Raw genomic sequence first — 23,980 nt, 5'->3', positions numbered from 1 at the left:
CAGAGTGAAAAGTTAGAAGGGTTTGAAATGGAGGAAGGAAACAATGAGGAAGAGGAAAAGAGGAGGAAGGGAGAGTGGGACGAAGGAAGGAAAGAGAGAAAGGATAGAAGAAAGCAGAAAGATGAGAGAAAGAAAATAAAGGAGGAGAAAGGAAGGTGGGAGGAATAAAAAAATAAAAGTAAACAGGAAAGGGAATGACGGGGGAATAGAAAAAAAAGAAAAGAGGAGACAAGAGAGATAAATAAGAGAGGGAAAATAGATAAGAGACGAGAAAGGGAGGAGGGGAAGAAGGTAAGGAAGAAGAAGGAAGGTGAAGGCTTTAAGGTAGAAGGAAGGAAGGAGGGGAAGGAGTTAACCCTATGACTGCTGCAGCTTCCTCTCAGCTTGTATTATGGTCTGGTATAAGTTTAGACTACAATTTTGAAAGAACCACTCCCGGCAAAAGGTGCATTCAAATATGTAGGAGAAGCGTTTAAGTACTTGTAGTTAAAATATTTGATGAGTATAATTGCTTTAGTGAAAATAAAATCGCAAATCCCATCAGTTGTCAAAGGGTTATGGCAGAAGAAGGAAGTGAAAGAGGTAAAGAAGAAGGAAGAAAGGGAAGGTTGAAGGAGACACATAGCAGCAGAAGGGGAGAGGGAGGGAGAACGCGTTGCTCTGAGAAGTCATAAAGAAAGCAAGATCCTTAACTTAGTGGGGACGAAAAGAAGGGATTCCTCCGCCTGTTGGATGTTTGGTGTTGTGGGATTGTCCTCGTGGATTGTTTGGGATTGTGGTGTTCATGGTGAAGGAAAGAGGATTACGTGATGTGTGTGGGATTTCTGTTTTGTTTCCTTTCCATTGTTTCCTTTTTGTCTCCTTTCATTTCTTGGTTTTCTTTTCCATTTTTTTCCATTTTCTTCCCGCTTTAATTTCTTTTTTTCCCCTTCCATTTTTACCCTTTTCCTCTTTCATTTCTTGGTCTTTCTTTCCATGTTTTCCTTTCCTTCCCTCTTTCATTTCTTGGTTTTCTTTTTTTTTTTTCTTTTTGTTTTTTCTCCCCTCTTTCATTTGTTTGTTTTCCTTTTTTTTTTGTTTCATATTCTTCAGCTCCCCGTACTCATTCTCCTTTTCCGTGTTTTTTTCTTTTCTTTTCGCTCCTTTCTTCTTTTGTATTTTTAATTTTTGTTTCCTCTTTTTTTATTCGGTCCTGTGTTATTCTTTCTCACTTAACACTTTTAATTGTTCAACCTCCTTGTTTCCTTTTCCTTTTTTTTTTTTTGTTCCTTTCATTCATTCATCTTTCTTCATTCTTCACTTTCCTTTTCACTTTTCTACTCCAGTTCGCATACTTTTCATCTGCGCTTTGTTCCTCTTACTTATTCATTCTCCATTCCCCTTCCGCTTTCTGCTCCCTTCCCCCTTCCTTTGTCTCTTTTGTTCACTCCTCCTCATTTCACTCGCTACTTCATTGTTCTTCCTATTCACACTCCCTTTCCTTTCATTAGTCTACTTTTTTTGTTTAGTTCTTTTTAACCTCGTTTCTCTTCTTTTTTTCCTTTTTTTTTTATGCTTTGTCTCCCATTTTTTGTTCTTTCTCCTTCACCCTTCCTGTTCTCTTTTTACTTCTCACTTAATCCCTTCCTTTTGTCTCCTCTTCCCCTTTATGTTCCTTGTGTTCCCATTGTTCTTCCCTCCTCTTCATCCTTCCTGTGTTTCCTCTCTCCTTTCCTCGTACTCTTCCTTCCTTCGTCTCCTCTTCCTCCTTCCTCCGTTTTCTATCTTTCCCTTTCCACCTCTTACTCTTCATTCCTTCGTTTTCCTATTTCTTCTTCCACTATTTCCTCTCTCTCCTTCCCATTGCTTACTCTCGCTTCCTTCGTCTCCTTTTCCTCCTTTGTTTTTGTTTTTTTTACGTCCTGTTCTCCATCCCTCTTCACCTGGTAAATGTTGAGAGCAGAGAACAACACCTGTCCTTACCTGTCCCTCATGTTCCTCAGGTTACCGGGAAAAGGTATATCATGCCATTAAGGAAATTAGCGGTAATGACATGCAGGTGTAAAGCTTACCGGGAAAAATACGACCTACCTGTGTGTTTGAAGGTGTGCTTATTAACAGGTGTGTGTGTGTGTGTGTGTGTGTGTGTGTGTGTGTGTGTGTGTGTGTGTGAATGTGTGTTTTTCGTAGAAGCGGTGTTCAGTCTGTTTTTTTTTTTTTTTGTCTCTCTTTTGCGTATTTTTTGCGTATGTGCTTCCTCGTCTTCCTTGCTTCCTCTTGGTGGGGTTCCTTAAGTTGTTTATTGCATGTTTTTCTTTGTTTTTTGTGTCTTGTTCATTCATAGTTTTGGGGAAGGTAATGATATGTTGTCTGTCGTGTGTTCTGGTTCTTATGGTTTTGTTGATTGTATTGTTCTAGTTGTGTGTGTGTGTGTGTGTGTGTGTGTGTGTGTGTGTGTCGTCGGTCATTCAGGTGTCGTAAATCAGTCCAGTCATAAACATCATAGTACATACACGCACGCACATGGCGCGCCCATCTCTCTCTCTCTCTCTCTCTCTCTCTCTCTCTACTCCTCGTCTCTCTCTCTCTCTCTCTTCTCTGATCTCTCTCTCTCTCTCTCTCTCTCTCTCTCTCCTCTCTCCTCTTCTCTCTCTCTCTCTCTCTCTCTCTTAGAATGATAAAGCAGTAAATAACACAGATTATCAGCGCTACAGCATCAGTATGAGTGGTAGCAATTTAATCATTATACATATTACAAATTCACGCCAACACCAGGAGAGATGCACAGAAGACACAGAAAAGGTGGAATAGAAGTGAGCCACGAGTCGCAACATGCTTCACGAGAGGAATATGTAAAAACTTCTCTGTGACGTGTTTTCCAGCTCTCTGACATCATCCCGTGTTTTGTTGAATATTTTGCAGAAGAAAACAATGATACGGTTTTCCTAGTCCCACATGTGTCTGGCATCATGAGGTATGAATAGTGTCAGTAGTGAAACGTAATTAAGCTCCCGCCGTTGAGTTGTATGAGTTTTGTGAGCGAGAAAAAACACGTAGCTGAATATTGACAGGTCATAGCGGAAGATTGGCACATCGAATTTAGTTGTATATTGGTTCGTGTGGCTACGATCATGAAGTGTAAATATTCATAGTAGTGAAACGTGGTAAGCTCCTGTCGTGGAGTTTTATGAATGACAAGTATACGTAGATGTAAATTTACAACTAATATCGGATGAATAGCATCTTAGATTGAGGTGTATTTTGGGCACTGTGTCTAGGATCATGTGTAATAAACATTCTTAGTAGTGGAAACCTGACACGCTACTGCTATAGTTTCGTGGGTGAGACGCAAGACGTTACAGAGGGAGAGCTGATAGTTTTATAATGTGCAGATGTGACTTGAATTGAGATGTAAAGGCGAGAAAATGGGCGTGAAATAATGTATGAATGACCATTTAATTTGGGTAGTTTATTAGGTAAATTAGTTTTGACTTACAAACTAAAGGGAATGAATACTTTGATGTGAAGAATCAGGCCGTAAATCAAGAACTAGTGTTTTAGGAGTCTATACGAGGACATTTCATATATTTCAACATTGTTTATTTTCCAAGTACTGATGTAAATGATCGCTAAGATAATACTGTATGTGCCTGCTTTTTTCTCTTAATGACTTTTATCTTTATTTATTTTGAATATTTCACCTCCATCCATTTCTTTCTTTTCACTCAACTTGAACATTTATATCTATTGTTTCTTTTTGCCTTCTTATTTCTAGATTTCTGACGATTTTTCGGTAACGTTGCAGTAAGGATGATTTTTTTTTTTTTTTTTGTCCATATCCTTGCGTTGCGTATCATTTGCATTTGTGTTTACGAGCGAGAATTAACAGTGAATTACTGACATGCTTAGATGTGATTGCGATGTGAAGAGTAACTCAACGTGTGTGTGTTTGTGTGTGTGTGTGTGTGTGTGTGTGTGTGTGTGTGTGTGTGTGTGTGTGTGTGTGTGTGTGTGTGTGCACGCGTGCGTCCGCTCGCACATTTGTCTTACCATCATTGCCTCGAGTTCAGAATCGTCATACTGTTACTGTTGTTTTTATTTGTTTTATATGCACGGAATGCGTGTGTGCGTTGTAGTTTCTCCTCAGGTAAGTGTATGTACGTCGTCCCATTGTCTTGTGTGCAGGTAGTATTCTTCTGCGGTATTGCCTGGGTGTGTGTGTGGTGTGTGTGTGTGTGTGTGTGTGTGTGTGTGTGTGTGTGTGTGTGTGTGTGTGTGTGTGTGTGTGTGTGTGTGTACATGATACTTCTCCGCCATATCACCAGACTGATGCTTCGCGGACTGAAATTTACAGTATCCACGTTTCCCCTTGCGTCCCTCCCTGTCGAGCATCGCAGCAGTAAGCACACCTCGCACGTGGGTGTAATCTGGCCACATTCACATTGTTTACCTTCCCCACGCACCTCAGGCTCCCTCCGCAGGTTCCCATAAACAAGAGCAGTAAAGAGGCAAGTCCCTCCGTCAGTTCCTCTCAGCTGTTGTCCCTCACTCAGGTTGTTCCCGTAATTATTGCTCGCTACGACGTTTGTTTTGTTTACTTGAGTTGCTGGGATCCCCCATATTGGGCGCTCCGTTTTTTTTTATTTTTTTTTTTATTTATTTACGGAGAGGGGAGAGAGTTGTTGGAATACTGCGCCACTAGAATTTTTGCTGCGGCAGATGAGGTTGCGTCATATTCGTAAAGGGATGCCGCACTCAGTCTTTAGTGCAGCACAAAATCTCTGATGCAGTATGTATGCAGTAATACTAATGAAAATACAGCGTCGTATTCATTTCATTTTTATTTTTTTTTATTGACATCACAATGCCGTATATTTTTTCATATCATATTGTTCACTGCTAGTACTCGTAATGTTGTCTGCTTTAATGCGTAATGTTAGATGCAAATATCCTTGTGGTTCTCAGTGTACATATGTCATAATGTACTAGGATTCTTTAACATAAGATCTTTGTTTTGGAGATCTTTGGTACTTTATTTATATGTCTATTAAGGAATGAATGAACGAACATTTTTTTTTTTTTCTTAATTCATCCCTTGCTGTGTGAGAAGTAAAATGTCCGTGTTCCTTGGCGTGCATGCTGAAGTGGCTGCCGCGCACCTGCAGTGTATCATGTTGGCATCCATCCGCCGTGGACGTGCATGCTGCGGTTCGTGTCAGGTGGGGCAGCGTGGGCAGCGCCTTCCTCTTTTAAACGCGAGCTGCAGTTGACCGTTGTGGCGCGGCGCAGTGCAGACCGTGAACCATTAACCTTTAAAGACCTCAAATAAGAGTGTAGCACCACCACTCAACACTTCATTACTCCGTCACCACACAGGGGCGGGCCAGCAGTGTCTGTGTGGCGGCTATCACACAAGGAGCTTAACGCTGTGCTATTCTCTATAACAGGATGGTAATTCTTAAGAGTAAACTCCCTGGTGTTGACTCTGCTGCTAACTTATTCTCTTATTCTTTTTACAGGTGAGTTGATTAAGGCGCGGGCGTCGTCCCCAGCTATACAGGTAAGTGGAATTTTTCGAAAGTCTCCTTTTGTCTCCGGACTGCAATCCTTCGCGGCCTTTGGAGTCAATCTGGATTTGTCTGTGTGGCGTTTGACCTGCTAGCCTCTTGGAAACTATACTAAACCGCTGCGTCGCCGTGCCCGCCGCAACCTGACGGAGAGCTGCGGCCGCGGCCAGTAATAACGAGGGTGCGGATGTCAATTGTGGATTACCTGCCGCTTCTTTTTTATTGGTGGAGGCTCCGTGACGCGGCAGTATTTATAGTGACAGTCGGGAGGCAATCAGCGAGATGCGCGAAGGTAATGTCCCCCAGGTAATGGTCGCCTGGACGTGAGGGGGACGGAGAGCGGAGGGGGGAACTGTGTGGTGTGAATCGCGTGGAGGGAAGGAAAGGGAGAGGAGGGTACAGAGGACGAATAAAAGAAAGGAGAGATGTTAGGTGCGGAGGCCGAAGGGGAAGGGATGTGGGTGTGTGGTGAGGGAGGGAAAGGTGAAGAGGGTAGGGAACTGATGCGATGAAGATGGACGAGATTTACAAGATTGATCGAGGGGGAAGAGGAAAGGACGAGGCGTGTAAGAGGGAAAGGTAAAGGGGGTTGTGTCGAGGATGAAGCAAGGAAAGCAGCAGTGTGGGAAGGAGGGCAAGATGTTGTGGTAGATCTTTCTGTTGTTCATTTATGTTTTCTCATCCACGGCCACCTGACTGGGTGTCGTGTGTACCCATCTCCCGGTCACTGTGTTTTTCTTCGATTTATTTTATTTATTTTTTTTATCCACCAAGTCACCGAATCCGTTTCTATTAATGATCACTTACTGTTCATTATCTTCCGGCCGTCTATACCCGCCTTCCATCGTCCACCCGTAGAACTATTTACCAGTTATATGTGAATATTCGTGATCTTCAGCACAATGGAATTTGTCTTCCACATCACACACTCGCGTACGTGTCCTTTCTGTGCCTTTGTACAGGAGCCCCAGCAGGCGCCATTCCTCCTCACACGCAGGCAGACGGGCGCCATGCAACAGGAGCCATTAGTCGCTGTGTCTTGTACGAGCATTCTTCTCCCTGCAACCGCACCAATCATCTCTCCCGTGTCACCCAGCTAATGACAAGGGTTTATGCCGCACACACATCAGTGACGCTCGCTGCTTCAAACCACACGCAAGTCGTCCCTCTTCCTCCTACCAGCGCCATCTCTACAATTTCCCCGGGTCAGCCTCGTGTAGAATGCCAATGGGCTCCGTTTAAGGCCCCTATTACAACGTATCCGGTTTCCTACGGCCAACCTGGCCTACGGCCGCCGTAGGAAAATTCTGGCCTACGGCTAGAGCTATTACACGTATTTGAACGGCCGGAGGCAAGTGGGTCAGCGTGGCACTGTTTGTGGTGGAGGAGTGACATGTCTTCTCTCGACGACAATCTCATTCCTATTGCTCTAGCGTGCTACTTGAAGGTGAAAACAAGAAAAAGGAAGATTTGGTCCAAACAATGCCTGCGTAAACGACAAAAATACTCTCATGTTAACTTCATGAAGGAACTAGCACTAGAAAAAGATGACTGGTTTAACTACATGCGAATGGATCACGACACATATTTGGAACTCTTTTCAGACTGATGTCATACCATACGGTGAGCAATTACACGCTACGTCCTCAGTCCTGACGTACGACGGCCGTACGGCCAACTTTAGTACTGGCGAAAGTTCATCCGGCCGGCCGTGGGTGAGCGTTCATACGGCCGATTTGCTATCACACGCTCCGGTTTGAGCATATGCTAGCGTCGCGACCGACGGCGCCGTAGGAAACCGGATACGTGTAATAGGGGCTTAAGGATATCTACTATAACTCAGGCCGTGGCATATCAGACTACAGTGTAAGAAGTCCCGGGTTCGAATCCTGGTCACGGCGAGGATTTTTCTGAGACGACTGGCAACTCCAAGGTTCATATAGAACAGCAGATGTAAATCAAGTTAATCAAGTATTTGAGATCTTTCAGAAACTACTCCTGCATTGTTTTTGAATTCTAAGAAGCAAACTGTCACGGGGTGTGCCAGCGAAGATGGACAAAAAGGCACCTGGAAATGAATCTTTAAGCATGAGCCGGGAGTGGTCAGAATGATTGATTGAGTGGCTGATTCGTTTTTAGCGACAGAAGGATCACACTGGATGCTCAGAAAGAAGAGTGGAGCTTTTACTGGAAACTGCCAAGTGAAAATTTAACGTGACGAAGTGCTCATCCACAAACTATATATAGAGGACCCATCGCTGAAGAGAGAGAGAGAGAGAGAGAGAGAGAGAGAGAGAGAGAGAGAGAGAGAGAGAGAGAGAGAGAGAGAGAGAGAGAGAGAGAGAGAGATTACCATTTCCACACGTTATCAGGAAACCAATCAGAGTGTCGAGATGAATCACGGAGGATCGGCGAGGCGCCTTTCATGGGGTGTTGTTTGTGTCACTGTGATGGGAGACGGATTGGAACTGGTCGATAAGTAGAGAGAGAAAGAGAGAGAGAGAGAGAGAGAGAGAGAGAGAGAGAGAGGAGAGAGAGAGAGAGAGAGAGAGAGAGAGAGAGAGAGAGAGAGAGAGAGAGAGAGAGGAACACCTGAAGCGTGTCTGCCGTAAATAAGACCCACAGGTTCTCCTCCTCCTCCTCCTCCTCCTCCTCCTCCTCCTCCTCCTCCTCCTCCTCCTCCTCCTCCTCCTCCTCCTCCTCCTCCTCCTCCTCCTCCAAATACTTCAACAAACACAAGCAGGTAGCAGTAAAACGTCCATGGAGGGGGAAAAAGAAAAAAAAAGGCCATGGTGTGTGTTCGTCGTGTTTATTTAGTGAGTGAATTGTTAGCCAGCATGGACGGATGGAAGGGAAGGTGCAGGAGGGTGCGGCGGGCAGATGGACGGAGTGAATTGGAAGGCTGTTGACAGAGACGCTGGGCAGGGCAAGGCGAGGGAGTTCAAAGTAGTTCATGAAAGCCATCAAGCCAATCTCCCTTCAGCGTTGGTGTCCTCTGCAGCTGTTGTATGTCACGGGTAGTGGTGGTCTGCCTTGATGTGTGTGTGTGTGTAAGGGGGAGCTCTGGCCAAGGACAACAAAATCGGTCAAAAATTTCTCATAATATTTTAAAATGTTAAAAACGTGAAAAGTGGAAGAAAAAAAACATTAATAGAAAGGTTTTTATCAATCAAGAAGGTGTAGTTTTTTTTTTATTTTATAAATTTTGTTTAAATATCAAATGCTGATAAGGTTAAATGTTATTATCTACACACCGTTCCTGTGAACTCAAAAGAACATTTTTGACATCTGTAGAATGTGTCTCTTTTAAATTAGGAACATATAAAAAAGTTTGTCAATCAATAAAATGTGTTTATATCAATCAGTAAAGTGTGTTTTTTAATCTCGAAATTTTGAAAGGCGTAGGTTAAAAGGGGACCTGATTGAGATTTTAAGTGGTATGGGACACATAACAAAGGTGACGTAAGGGAATTTCTCAGGATCAGAAATCAAGATAGACAAAAAATAATGGGTTGAACCTTGAAAAGTTAGTATATAAAAGAGTTAGAAAGTTATTGGTCCTCAGATAGAGGGGTAGATGAATGGAATGGATTCAGTTATTAATGCTGAGTCATTAAGTAGCTTTAAAAAAAAATTAGACAAATTTATGGATGGAGATGATAGGTGGAAATAGGTAGGTATGTATCATAAAGGGACTGCTACGTGTAGGCCTGATGGTTCTTGCAGCTTACCTTATTTTCTTGTGTTCCTGTGTTCTTATATAAAGGTACCATTTTCTAAAGAGAACGGCTCGATGACAAGTTCAAATTACATTGAGAAGTGTCTTTAAACCTCTTTTCTGTGTGTGTGTGTGTGTGTGTGTGTGTGTGTGTGTGTGTGTGTGTGTGTGTGTGTGTGTGTGTGTGTGTGTGTGTGTTCCCTCTAAAGTCACATCATGTTATTCGGTTTATTTTATCAGCAGTTTGTCAAAGCACCAGTGTTATATTCAGCTTGCCAAGTAGCCTGTGAATCAGTTGACCAAAATAAACTTCCTTTCTGCCTGTCAGTCATTCACTCGCTAAACCAGCCAGTATGTTGCCAGTAAGTCAGTGCTTCATCCGTCAGTGAACGAGGCACTCGCTGTTCTCCCTCGAGTCTGTATGTTATTCTGTCACTCACACTTACTGCCAACAAACACACACAATTCCTACTCACACACTTCTTTGTTTTCTTTCGCCAAACACAACTTGCTTCACACACAGACCGAGTAATGGAGAGAGTGAGTGAAGGTGATAAATGACCCACTTCATCAGAGAGAGAGAGAGAGAGAGAGAGAGAGAGAGAGAGAGAGAGAGAGAGAGAGAGAGAGAGAGAGAGAGAGAGAGAGAGAGAGAGAGAGAGAGAGAGAGAGAGAGAGAGAGAGAGAGAGAGAGAGAGAGAGAGAGAGAGAACATAGACGAGGCTTCCCGGAATTAATACTCAGCGGGTGAGTGCAGCAAGATATAACTACCAAGAGGCCTCTACTTGTCTGCTTCTTATTATATCCTGTGAACACGATTGTTGTGCTTCCGATACACCATTCGCGGGAAGAGAAGTGTGTGTGTGTGTGTGTGTGTGTGTGTGTGTGTGTGTGTGTGTGTGTGTGTGAAGGAATGGAGGACCTGAGTGTTGTTAGCATGTTTTCTCTCTCTCTCTCTCTCTCTCTCTCTCTCTCTCTCTCTCTCTCTCTCTCTCTCTCTCTCTCTCTCTCTCTCTCTCTCTCTCTCTCTCTCTCTCTCTCTCTCTCTCTCTCTCTCTCTCTCTGAATGCTACTCGTGTTTTCTCTACCTCATCGTTCTTCTCTGTACTTGGGGGAGTGTTCGCTTCCTACGGGGTTTAGGTTTGCATGACGCCCTGGGGAGTAAGGGAAGGGATGGAAGTTGAGATGGATGGAAGGAAGGTGAGATGGAGCGGTATAGGGAAGGAGAGGAGGAGGTTGAGAGAGATGGATGGAGAAATAGGGAGACTGGACGCTAAATATAGAAGGTTATGGATAATTTTGATGAATCACTGAAGAAGGAAGGTGGTCTGTAATAAACGAAGCTGCAAACCAAACTCATATACGTCTAAATAATAGAAAAACATACATAATAGGACGAAAGGAAAAAAAAAAAGAAAGCAACAACAGGTCTGGTCTGCAGGCATATTAATCTCTCTCTCTCTCTCTCTCTCTCTCTCTCTCTCTCTCTCTCTCTCTCTCTCTCTCTCTCTCTCTCTCTCTCTCTCTCTCTCTCTCTCTCTCTCTCTCTCTCTCTCTCTCTCTCTCTCTCTCATCTAATACACCTTTCCCCGTGACACTAATGGACTATCCTGCCATACCACCTTTTGCTAATGCCTCCCTCCCCTGTTATTCAGTCCATCTTTATTCCTGCCTTCATCGCTGTGCCTCCACCTTCACCTCTCCCCTCACCTGCAGACACACACCCTTACCTGCACTTACCTGTCTAATCGCCTTTGCCACCTGTCCTCCTGCCCAATAATTTAATAAGCTTTGGCGGGGTTGGGTTGAGATACATACTGGAGCTCTCTCTCTCTCTCTCTCTCTCTCTCTCTCTCTCTCTCTCTCTCTCTCTCTCTCTCTCTCTCTCTCTCTCTCTCTCTCTCTCTCTCTCTCTCTCTGTGCAAGGAAGGAGGAAGGGAGGATCGGCGTGAAGGGAGATCAGAGAGAGAGAGAGAGAGAGAGAGAGAGAGAGAGAGAGAGAGCAATGCCAGGAAGATGAATGGAGGGGAGGAGCAGGATAATGTGAGGGAAGAAAGGGGAGGAAAGTGGATAAGAGAGGGGCGTGATTGCTAGGATAGACTGAGGAAGATTGCGGAAAGAGCAAAGGAAGACAGCAAGAGAGAGGGAGGAATTAGTGTGATGAAAGTAAATGCCTCTGTGTGTTAGAGAGAGAGAGAGAGAGAGAGAGAGAGAGAGAGAGAGAGAGAGAGAGAGAGAGAGAGAGAGAGAGAGAGAGAGATTAGGTAGTGATTAGAGGAATTGTAATGAGTGGCAAAGAAAAGCGACCCGTGGACTGATGCAGGGAATTAGGGAGCTTGGTGAGTGAGTAATTCGTGGATTTGTGACGTGCTTGAAAATAAAATACAAACCGTAATTTTCCATCAGTTTTCCTCTAGTAAATCTTAAAGAAAAAAATATGTAAGGAGATTTGATCGTGAATATTTGGCATGAAAGAAAAAAATATCATACATTTTCCTTCATCATATTTTCCATAAAATAACATTAAAAACTACTGGTATTGATCTGTAAGTACTCCATTTTTTTTTTTTGCCCCCAATTTTCCACACAAACTCAACCAAAATCTCATTCTTTTCACAGATTCGCCAAAAAAGTCCAACGATTCCTCACTCAGACTCACCAAAAGTTCAAATCCCCTCACAGTAAAGAGGAGGGGAAAATGAAAAGGTCCGTGTGGAGAAGAGGTAGCAGGGGAGGACACACAGGGAAAGTGGAAAGTGACATTTGATTCGGGGGGTGGGGGTGGGAGGGCAGCATTTAGGAAGGTTCAGGGTTATGTGGTTTGGTGTTGTGGTGGTGGTGGTGGTGGTGTTGGTGGTGGTGGTGGTGGTGGTGTGAGGGAGTGCGTGCGTGATCATTGCAGCATAAGAAAGTACCTCCTCCTCCTCCTCCTCCTCCTCCTCCTCCTCCTCCTCCTCCTCCTCCTCCTCCTCCTCCTCCTCCTCCTCCTCCTCCTCCTCCTCCTCCTCCTCCTCCTCCTCCTCTAGCATGGACAATTAAATCTCAAATAATGTTATTCAGTTATTGCATGATGTTGCAATTTTCTGTGTGTGTGTGTGTGTGTGTGTGTGTGTGTGTGTGTGTGTGTGTGTGTGTGTGTGTGTGTCCATTCCCTTTCCTACCTCTCTGTCTACCTTCTTGCTGCATGTGTGTGTGTGTGTGTGTGTGTGTGTGTGTGTGTGTGTGTGTGTGTGTGTGTGTGTGTGTGTGTGTGGAGGACATAAAAGCATGTGCACGCGTGACTTAGGTTCTGTGTGTGTGTGTGTGTGTGTGTGTGTGTGTGTGTGTGTGTGTGTGTGTGTGTGTGTGTGTGTGTGTGTGTGTGTGTGTGTGTACATGAACGTGCGTGCTCTCTTGGCCTTTACCGCTCGTTTTTTTTTTTTTTTTTACATTTATATAATTAAATGAAATTCAGGGGTCACGTGGGAAGGTGTTAACGTGAGAGAGAGAGAGAGAGAGAGAGAGAGAGAGAGAGAGAGAGAGAGAGAGAGAGAGAGAGAGAGCGTATGGGATTTTTCAAGTTATGTAACCTTTCTATATCCAGTATACATAACCCATGCACACACATACATACACTCACACAGTAACTAACACATGTATGCACCACGATCCTTCTATGTATTTACGTATATGCCAGACACTCATACTTAAAACATGAACGTCGGCACAATGTATGTTTTTGTGTACACGTTTTCTTGGCGCATGTAAGTACACACACTGTGCAGAAGGGCGCGTGTGCGTAATTGCTGTGTAGACTCAGCTCGCGTGTACATTTGTCTCATGGGCGTGTAGAGCTGGAAATTATGAGCTAAATGAAGCTTGATAGTGTATGTGTGTGTGTGTGTGTGTGTGTGTGTGTGTGTGTGTGTGTGTGTGTGTGTGTGTGTGTGTGTGTGTGTGTGTCGAGTTACCGGTAACTCTAAGCAACGTGACGGTAATCTTGGTGACTCTTATCTTGGTGGTCATCGCTTTCTTCCTCCTCTTCTTCCTTCTCTTCCTCGTCTTCCTTCCTTTCTTCGCTTCTGGTTGCATTCCTCTTTACCTCCATGTCATCTCTTTCTTTCTCCTCTCCCTCCTCCTTCTCCCTGTTCTTGTTCTTTTTACATTGTCTCTTCATTCTTCTGTCATGTTCTGCATTTTTTCGTTCTCTTTTGTCCTTTTCGCCTACCTCCGTCATCTCTTTCCTCAGTCTCTTGCTTATTTTCCTTCCTGTTCTCTTCCTTGATTTAATTTTCTCTTCACTTCAATTTTCTCTCCTTTCCTTATCTTCTCGTTCTGTTTTTCCTCTCTTTCCTAATCGTTCTAGTCTTTATGTTCCTCTTTTTCCTCCTCGTTCTTGTCCTCATCTTCATTTTCTATTCCCTTCCCAAATTTTGATCGGTTTCTTGTCCTCTCTGGCCTCTTCACTGCAGTCCTTATCGTCGTTGCCCTCTTCCACCACCACCACCACCACCACCACCACGTCTCATTCTAAAGCCACGCCGCCTCACTGTCATCACCTCTCTATCCATCACCGGAGACAACACGCGGCGCGCACCCAAGGCAAGACCACTCAGGGTAACTAGGGAGGAAGCGGAGACCTTGGCTTATCAGGGCAACATGCGAGCCCTCCTTACGATAGAACAAAAAGTTTAAGAAAATGAACTGTCGGGCCCGCGTGTGTGCATTTTACAAGTCACTCACCAGCGCTTGCTAAAGGAAAAAAAAAAAGAAAAGAAAAAAAAAAAGAAACTGGTAAAAATGGATGTAGTTACTGGAGTGTTTGAGAATCGTGTATGCGTCGCTCGTTTTCTTTTTTTTTTTGTTCTTTTTCTGTGGAAGGATAGAAAGAAAATTAAGAAAATGAACGATCCGCGTGTGCATTTTACAAGTCACTCACCAACACTCAAAAAAAGAAAAAAAAAGTAGAAATGGGTGTAGAGTATTTGAAAATCGTGTACTCGTCTTTTTTTTTTTTTTTGTGGGCGGGGCGGTAGAAAAAAAATGTCAGTAACTAAATAAAAGAAAACGTAAAATAGAGTAAAGGTGCTACAGTGTTTGAGATTTGTGCACTCGTGTCTCGTCTTATTTATTTATTTATTTTTTTTTTTGAGGGTGATTCCTTTTTGCGAATAAAAAAAAAGTCACTCACCAGCAACCCGTATACCAAAAAAAAATAAATAAATAAATAAAACATGATATAATTACGAGAATGCTTGAAAATCGCGTATTTTTGCCTCGTTTTCTTTTTTTGGGGATGATTTTTATGAGGGGGGGTGGGGGGGAATGGAAATTGTGGCACGGAGTTAGTGAGTGGTGAGTTATGGTTTGTGGTAATGATTCGTGATTATAACGTGCGTGGTAATGGCCAGTTGTGGTTTTATCAGTAAGTTATGCAAGACTGGCGTAACTTATAACTTGTGCTGATAACTAACGCTGATGGTGCTGCGGCTTGGGTGAGTTGTGTCTTGATAATGGCGGTTTGTAGTGGTGAGTTTCATTTTTTTTTTATTTAATAAGTTTTAATTTTTCACTTAGTTTTTGGTGGTTTATATGATTTTTTTTTTTATTTAAGCATTTTTTTCTTTTTGATCAAATCTTTATGGCGATGTTTATATATTTTTTTTTTCTCGGTTGTGGTCTTACTTTAGGGAATAATGTTTGAAAATGTGCTTTTTTTATTGGTAAGTTGTAGTGGCGTTTGTATATATAATTTTGAAATAGATTTTGTTTACTTTTATTTTTATTTTTAATCCCATGATAAATGTGGCTTCTTGTTTTGTAGTAAATTTCTGCCAAACAATATATTTTTACGTTTTTGCTTCTCCATTAATGTTACAATATTTATTTTTTGAGGAGAGTCAGTTTTAGTGATAATTGCATTTCCCTCTAACTTTTCTTTTGTGTTAATTCCACATTTATTTTTTGTTATTTTTTTTATTTTTTTTTATTTATTTTTTTTAGGGTGAGGGAGCGAGTCAGTTTCATGTTTTAATTCCTTCCTCATTAGTTAGTTTTTCAAGCTACTGTTTCTTTTCTTTTCGTTTCTATTTTATTTCTTCATGTGGCCTCTAATTGACCGGCGGCCTTGTGTTCCTGCGTAATTCATTTCCTGGCTGCCGTGAGACCACGGCTGACTTTTTTTTCTTTTTACTGTGTGGCCTTTGCTCATTTAGCGTGTCTTTGAGCGTACTGCGGGTTCTGGTATTCCTCGTTCATCAGGCACTGCTGTGGGATTGTACTGATGTGCGTTATTTCTTTTTCCTTTTACGTACTGTTTTTTTTTTCTTTTTTTTTTGTGGTAGCACGTGTTCTTGCGTGTGTGTGCTTGTGGTTTTCAATTTTACTCGCAAGGACGTCATGATTGTGTCGCTTTTACCTTGGTCTTGTCCCTCCCAAGGGAAGGCGCCGTAGCAGTAAGTAGATGGTTTATTGGTCATATATTAATTTCCACAACTAAAATGCAAAACTAAATTGTACACACTCTACGTTAACACAAAATTATACATATATATATATATATATATATATATATATATATATATATATATATATATATATATATATATATATATATATATATATATATATATATATCAAATACTGATTGAGAATTATTCGTATTCGTATCATACTTGTGACTGCATGCAGCCTTTTTTAAATACTGAACTGAATTTTTCCATCATTCCTGAGCAAAACAAATAAATAAATAAATAAATAAATACCTTGGACGATTCTGGGCTTGTTCCTCCCTCTCTTCCACCCTCTGACTACTTCATGCTACCTATTAAAATTCTTCGCAATGATGTTTTCCATGCCCTTGCTGGCCTAAACCCTCGGAAGGCTTATAGACCTGATGGGATCCCTCCTATTGTTCTCCGAAACTGTGCCTCCGTGCTTGCTCCTTGCCTAGTCAAACTCTTTCTGCTCTGTCTGTCAACATCTACCTTTCCTTCTTGCTGAAAGTTTGCCTACATTCAGCCTGTTCCTAAAAAGGATGACTATTCTAATCCCTCAAACTACCGTCCTATTGCTTTAATTTCCTGCCTATTTAAAGTATTTGAATCTATCCTCAACAGGAAGATTCTTAAACATCTATCACTTCACAATCTTCTATCTGATCGCCATTATGGGTTCCGTCAAGGCTGCTCTAGTGGTGATCTGGCCTTCCTTACTGAGTCTTGGTCATCCTTTCTTAGAGATTTTGGTGAAACTTTTGCTGTTGCCTTGGACATATCAAAAGCTTTTGATAGAGTCTGGCACAAAGCTTTGATTTCCAAACTACCCTCCTACGGCTTCTATCCTTCTCTCTGTAACTTCATCTCAAGTTTCCTTTCTGACCGTTCTATTGCTGCTGTGGTAGACGGTCACTGTTCTTCTCCTAAATCTATTAACAGTGGTATTCCTCGGGGTTCTGTCCTGTAACCCACTCTCTTCTTATTATTCATTAATGATCTAAACCAAACTTCTTACCCTATCCACTCCTACGCTGATGATACCACCCTGCACTTTTCCACGTCTTTTCATAGACGTCCAACCCTTCAGGAAGTAAACATTTCATGCAGGGAAGCCACAGAACGCTTGACTTCTGATCTTTCTAAAATTTCTGATTAGGGCAGAGCAAACTTGATATTGTTCAATGCCTCAAAAACTCAATTCTTCCATCTATCAACTCGACACAACCTTCCAGACAACTATCCCCTCTTCTTCAATGACACTCAACTGTCCCCCTCATCTACACTGATTATCCTCGGTCTGTCCTTTACTTATAATCTGAACTGGAAACTTCACATTTCATCTCTAGCTAAAACAGCTTCTCTGAAGTTCGGTGTTCTAAGACGTCTCCGCCAGTTTTTCTTCTTTCTCTCACCCCTATTCTGTCCACCTCTCTAACGCAAGAGTTAACCAGTATTTTTCAATCATTCATCCCTTTCTCTGGTAAACTCTGGAACTCCCTGCCTGCTTCTGTATTTCCACCTTCGTATGACTTGAATTCCTTCAAGAGGGAGGTTTCAAGACACTTATCCTTCAATTTTTGACTACCACTTTGGACCCTTTTATGGGACTGGCATTACAGTGGGCATTTTTTTTTATTGGATTTTTGTTGCCCTTGGTCAGTGTCCCTCCTACATGAGGGACACTATATATATATATATATATATATATATATATATATATATATATATATATATATATATATATATATATATATATATATATATATATATATATATATATATATACACACACACACACACACACACACACACACACACACACACACACACACACACACACACACACACACACACACACACACACACACACACACACACACACACACACACACACACACACACACACACACACACACACACACACACTCTCTCTCTCTCTCTCTCTCTCTCTCTCTCTCTCTCTCTCTCTCTCTCTCTCTCTCTCTCTCTCTCTCTCTCTCTCTCTCTCTCTCTCTCTCTCTCTCTAATATTCTTCAACATGTGGGCTGCCAGTTTGTTCCACAGTTTGTTCTCTCTCTCTCTCTCTCTCTCTCTCTCTCTCTCTCTCTCTCTCTCTCTCTCTCTCTCTCTCTCTCTCTCTCTCTCTCTCTCTCTCTCTCTCTCTCATATTCTTCAACATGTGGGCTGCCAGTTTGTTCCACACACACTCTTCCTCGCCAGCTTGTCTCGTTCAGCGCACAACCTCGAATTTCGCCAAACACTCGGGTATTTGTCGGGCGCCGGGACGCCGCCACCCTCTAATCAAGCATTCCCGGCTGCTCTGTATTCCGTATATAAGAAAATAACATGAATTCATCCACCTGCTTATATTGTTACCCATTATTCTCTCTCTCTCTCTCTCTCTCTCTCTCTCTCTCTCTCTGTCTCTCTCTCTCTCTCTCTCTTCTCTCTCTCTCTCTCTCTCTCTCTCTCTCTCTCCCTCTCTCTCTCTCTCTCTCTCTCTCTCTCTCTCTCTCTCTCTCTCTCTCTCTCTCTCTCTCAAGCGCTAACAAGGCAAACTACCACCACTACGACCACCACCACGACCACTACCACCACCATCACCATCTCCTTACGCCACCCAACCCGCATGAATTAACAGTCACGAACCTTCAGGTATCCCAACGTAAACAAAGTATTGATCGCCGCTCACGTGTCCTCGTTATGCTCGCTGTACCGATACCTAAACTCGGGGAAGCAGGCAGGCAGGCAGGCATGCGCTTCAGGAGTCATTGGCACTTGGTACAGTACACTCTTAAGGGAACAGAAAAGCGCCTCGTGTGTCTTGTCTCTTTTTTTGGGTGAAGTGCGGACGGTGGAGGGTCGGAGAGGAACGAAGGGACGAAGGGACTAAAGTTTGGTGCACCTGTATGTGATGGCATTGGTTTGCGGTTGGGAAGAGGGTGTTGGAGGGGATGTGAAGGTAAAAGAAAGGGAAGGAAGGGATAAAGGAGGCGTATATAGGGGAAAGGAAAAGGGAGGAGGAAGGGAAGGGAAAAGAAAAAGGAAATTTTTTTTTTTTTTTTTTTTTTTTTTTTTTTTTTTTATGTAGGAAGGATACTGGCCAAGGGCAACAAAAATCTAATAAAAAAAAATGCCCACTGAAATGCCAGTCCCTAAAAGGGTCAAAGCAGTGGTCAAAAATTGGTGGATAAGTGTCTTGAAACCTCCCTCTTGAAGGAATTCAAGTCATAGGAAGGTGGAAATACAGAAGCAGGCAAGGAGTTCCAGAGTTTACCAGAGAAAGGGATGAATGATTGAGAATACTGGTTAACTCTTGCGTTAGAGAGGTGGACAGAATAGGAGTGAGAGAAAGAAGAAAGTCTTGTGCAGCGAGGCCGCGGAAGGAGGGGAGGCATGCAGTTAGCAAGATCAGAAGAGCAGTTAGCATGAAAATAGCGGTAGAAGACAGCTAGAGATGCAACATTGCGGCGGTGAGAGAGAGGCTGAAGACAGTCAGTTAGAGGAGAGGAGTTGATGAGACGAAAAGCTTTTGATTCCACCCTGTCTAGAACAGCAGTATGAGTGGAACCCCCCCAGACATGTGAAGCATACTCCATACATGGACGGATAAGGCCCTTGTACAGAGTTAGCAGCTGCGGGGGTGAGAAAAACTGGCGGAGACGTCTCAGAACACCTAACTTCATGGAAGCTGTTTTAGCTAGAGATGAGATGTGAAGTTTCCAGTTCAGATTATAAGTAAAGGACAGACCGAGGATGTTCAGTGTAGAAGAGGGGGATAGTTGAGTGTCATTGAAGAAGAGGGGATAGTTGTCTGGAAGATTGTGTCGAGTTGATAGATGGAGGAATTGAGTTTTTGAGGCATTGAACAATACCAAGTTTGCTCTGCCCCAATCAGAAATTTTAGAAAGATCAGAAGTCAGGCGTTCTGTGGCTTCCCTGCGTGATATGTTTACCTCCTGAAGGGTTGGACGTCTATGAAAAGACGTGGAAAAGTGCAGGGTGGTATCATCAGCATAGGAGTGGATAGGACAAGAAGTTTGTTTTAGAAGATCATTAATGAATAATAAGAAGAGAGTGGGTGACAGGACAGAACCCTGAGGAACACCACTGTTAATAGATTTAGGAGAAGAACAGTGACCGTCTACCACAGCAGCAATAGAACGGTCAGAAAGGAAACTTGAGATGAAGTTACAGAGAGAAGGATAGAAACCGTAGGAGGGTAGTTTGGAAATCAAAGCTTTGTGCCAGACTCTATCAAAGGCTTTTGATATGTCCAAGGCAACAGCAAAAGTTTCACCAAAGTCTCTAAAAGAGGATGACCAAGACTCAGTAAGGAAAGCCAGAAGATCACCAGTCGAGCGGCCTTGACGGAACCCATACTGGCGATCAGATAGAAGGTTGTGAAGTGATAGATGTTTAAGAATCTTCCTGTTGAGGATAGATTCAAAAACTTTAGATAAGCAGGAAATTAAAGCAATAGGACGGTAGTTTGAGGGATTAGAGCGGTCACCCTTTTTAGGAACAGGTTGAATGTAGGCAAACTTCCAGCAAGAAGGAAAGGTAGATGTTGACAGACAGAGCTGAAAGAGTTTGACTAGGCAAGGTGCAAGCACGGAGGCACAGTTTCGGAGAACAATAGGAGGGACCCCATCAGGTCCATAAGCCTTCTGAGGGTTTAGGCCAGCGAGGGCATGGAAAACATCATTACGAAGAATTTTAATACGAGGCATGAAGTAGTCAGAGGGTGGAGGAGAGGGAGGAACAAGCCCAGAATCGTCCAAGGTAGAGTTTTTAGCAAAGGTTTGAGCAAAGAGTTCAGCTTTAGAAATAGATGTGATAGCAGTGGTGCCATCTGGTTGAAGTAGAGGAGGGAAAGAAGAAGAAGCAAAGTTATTGGAGATATTTTTGGCTAGATGCCAGAAATCACGAGGGGAGTTAGATCTTGAAAGGTTTTGACATTTTCTGTTAATGAAGGAGTTTTTGGCTAGTTGGAGAACAGACTTGGCATGGTTCCGGGCAGAAATATAAAGTGCATGAGATTCTGGTGAAGGAAGGCTTAAGTACCTTTTGTGGGCCACCTCTCTATCATGTATAGCACGAGAACAAGCTGTGTTAAACCAAGGTTTAGAAGGTTTAGGACGAGAAAAAGAGTGAGGAATGTACGCCTCCATGCCAGACACTATCACCTCTGTTATGCGCTCAGCACACAAAGACGGGTCTCTGACACGGAAGCAGTAGTCATTCCAAGGAAAATCAGCAAAATACCGCCTCAGGTCCCCCCAACTAGCAGAGGCAAAACGCCAGAGGCACCTTCGCTTAGGGGGATCCTGAGGAGGGATTGGAGTGATAGGACAAGATAAAGATATGAGATTGTGATCGGAGGAGCCCAACGGAGAAGAAAGGGTGACAGCATAAGCAGAAGGATTAGAGGTCAGGAAAAGGTCAAGAATGTTGGGCGTATCTCCAAGACGGTCAGGAATACGAGTAGGGTGTTGCACCAATTGCTCTAGGTCATGGAGGATAGCAAAGTTGTAGGCTAGTTCACCAGGATGGTCAGTGAAGGGAGAGGAAAGCCAAAGCTGGTGGTGAACATTGAAGTCTCCAAGAATGGAGATCTCTGCAAAAGGGAAGAGGGTCAGAATGTGCTCCACTTTGGAAGTTAAGTAGTCAAAGAATTTCTTATAGTCAGAGGAGTTAGGAGAGAGGTATACAGCACAGATAAATTTAGTATGAGAATGACTCTGTAGTCGTAGCCAGATGGTGGAAAACTCGGAAGATTCAAGAGCGTGGGCACGAGAGCAGGTTAAGTCATTGCGCACATAAACGCAGCATCCAGCTTTGGATCGAAAATGAGGATAGAGAAAGTAGGAGGGAACAGAAAAGGGGCTACTGTCAGTTGCCTCAGACACCTGAGTTTCAGTGAGGAAAAGAAGATGAGGTTTAGAAGAGGAGAGGTGGTGTTCTACAGATTGAAAATTAGATCTTAGACCGCGAATGTTGCAAAAGTTAATGAAGAAAAGTTGAGGGGGGTGTCAAGACACTTAGGGTCGTCGACGGAAAGGCAGTCCGACCTGGGGACATTTATGGTCCCCTCCCCAGATGGGGACTCCGAGGCTGGTGTAGGAGTCGCCATGATTTTAAAATTTTTGGAGTGAAGGGTGTGTGTGTTATTAGGTGCTTGTAGTTTTGTGTGGAGGAAGAGAGTTGTCTTTAGAGGGCAGGCTGTGACTACCCCCTTGTGTTGTGAGACACAAAGGGAAACGTTCAGTGAGGTCACAGCTGGGTTTAATGATAAGTTCACAGCACCCCCTGAACAGTGAATGAAGAATGATAGAAAAAGAGGATAGATAGGGAAAAGAAGAGAAAATGAAAGAAATAGAAAGAAAAGATAGAGGGAGGAAGAGATTAAAAGAAGAGAGAAGGAAAGAAAATAAGAAGAGTAAGAGTGAGAGAGAGAAATGAAACAGGAAAGGAAAAAGAAGAGGGAGACAAGCAGAATAAGAAAAGAGAGAAAGGGAGCGGAATGAGGAAAGGAAAGGCAAAAAAAAAAGGAGAGACACGTGAACGTAGAATAGAAAAACAAAAACATGAAAAAGGGAAAATAAAGGAAAGAATGAAGGAAGGAAGGGAAAGGACGTAAAGAGAGAGAGGAGGGAGAGGAAGTTCATGAAGCGGCACAGGACCATCATAGGATTTAGAGGTGCAGAAGGCAAATTGGTGTCGTTAGGGATGTCTGGTGGGGAGAGAAAGGTGCGTGTGGCGAGGCTTGGGTGTGGGAGACGTGCGTTTGTGAAGGCGTGCTTGTGGCGGGGACACGGAACATGAGTGAGGGAGGAAGGAGAGGGAGAGAAAGGCAGGTATTGTGGATTTGAGGAGATTAAAGGAGTGATTTTGGGTTTAAAAAGGAAAAGAAAAAAGTATGGGGTGATTTTGAATTTGAAAAGAAAAAAAATATGGATTGATTTTGGATTTTAAAAGAAAAAGGTATGGAGTTATTTTGGATTTGAAAAGAAAAAAAATATGATGTTGAATTTTTAAGGGAAAAGATTGAATTTGGATTTGAAAAAAAGTGTGATGAGATGTTTTTTTTTTTAAAGAAAGCTATGGATTAATTTTAAATTCAAAAGTATAAAAAAAAAATAATTTTGGAACTGAAGAGAAAAATAAAGATAGAGAAGGAATGGTTCAAAGGAAGGGACAGAAAGAGTAACACAGGTAGAAGGAACAAGGAATAGAAAGCGAATAATCTCGGAGATAAAGAAAAGTAAAGAAAATAAGTAACTAGGAAGGATGGACAGAAGAACGAAAAGGAAAGGAAGAAGGAGGATAAGTAAAAGAGAGAAAGAAAAAAAAACACGAGAAGCACAAGGGAGACGGAGAGAGAGAGAGAGAGAGAGAGAGAGAGAGAGAGAGAGAGAGAGAGAGAGAGAGAGAGAGAGAGAGAGAGAGAGAGAGAGAGAGAGAAGAAGAAAAAATAGTACGGAAAGAGGAAAAAATAACCGGAGGAGGAGGAGCTAAGAAGGATGGGCTGAGAAATAGGAACAGGAAACGAAGAAAGAGGAGGAGTAACCGCAGCCGGAGGAGGAGGAGGAGTAATGGGGGGCAAGGGAGAGTGGCGGGGGAGGGGAGCAGTGCCTGGAGAGTGAGAGCAGCAGGAGCAGCAGCAGTCGGGTGGCCGTGAGGGTGGAGGTGTGGGTAGTGCCTCACGCTTGCTGCCTCACGTCACCTCTCTGGCACTGGCACTGGCACTCACTCCCGCTCCGCCGCCCGCCGCTGCTGCAGGTGAGCGCCGCCAACACACCTACTCCCTGACCTACCTCATACCTGCCTGCTTACTCACTGCTCGCCTCACCTACTCTTTATTACCTTGTTTTTTTTTTTGTTGTTTTTTTATGGCCTGCCTGACCTGTTATCTAAGCTCTTCCCTTCCTTACCTTTACCTGCCTGCAAACTGGCCTGCTCTTCCTTTCCCAGCCTGCACACTGAACTTAACCTACCTACTTACCTGGTCTCGCACTGCCCACCACTCCTGCACTTTATTGCCTTGTTTTTATGACCTGCCTGTCCTGTTATCTAAGCTTTTCCTTGCTTTCCCTGCCTGCTAAATGACCTGCTTCTCCTCCCCAGCTTGAAAAGTGACCTGCTCCTCCTTTCTCAGCCTGCTAAGTGACCTTCCCTGACCTCCCCCATCCTTCCCTGCCTGTTCTACACTACTCTGCTAATTGGTCCTGCCTCTC

At 43.2% G+C, this 23,980-nt stretch overlaps 2 protein-coding genes across 3 annotated transcripts in view; both read left to right on the top strand.

Annotated features, from left to right (window-relative positions):
- The first annotated feature begins 5,093 nt into the window (after positions 1-5,093).
- The window catches only part of LOC135100144 (von Willebrand factor A domain-containing protein 8-like), a 76,211-nt gene continuing 57,324 nt past the window's right edge, over positions 5,094-23,980 (top strand). Inside the window, exons 1-2 of the mRNA XM_064003109.1 lie at positions 5,094-5,175; positions 5,499-5,539. Coding sequence (XP_063859179.1) covers positions 5,094-5,175; positions 5,499-5,539 — 123 coding nt within the window. The remainder of the gene's footprint in view (positions 5,176-5,498; positions 5,540-23,980) is intronic.
- The window catches only part of LOC135099829 (uncharacterized), a 29,625-nt gene continuing 11,212 nt past the window's right edge, over positions 5,568-23,980 (top strand). Inside the window, exon 1 of one of the 2 annotated variants that reach the window (XM_064002410.1) lies at positions 5,568-6,751. The gene's annotated coding sequence lies outside the window, so the exon portion shown is untranslated. Of the gene's footprint in view, positions 6,752-23,327; positions 23,526-23,980 lie in introns of those variants that run through there. The other variant, XM_064002409.1, reaches the window with a different exon arrangement.

This window comes from Scylla paramamosain, chromosome 4, assembly GCF_035594125.1.
Source record: "Scylla paramamosain isolate STU-SP2022 chromosome 4, ASM3559412v1, whole genome shotgun sequence".
Taxonomy (NCBI): Eukaryota; Metazoa; Arthropoda; class Malacostraca; order Decapoda; family Portunidae; genus Scylla; species Scylla paramamosain.
Note: the sequence above shows the minus strand (reverse complement) of the source record. Positions and strands in the feature narration are given on the sequence as shown.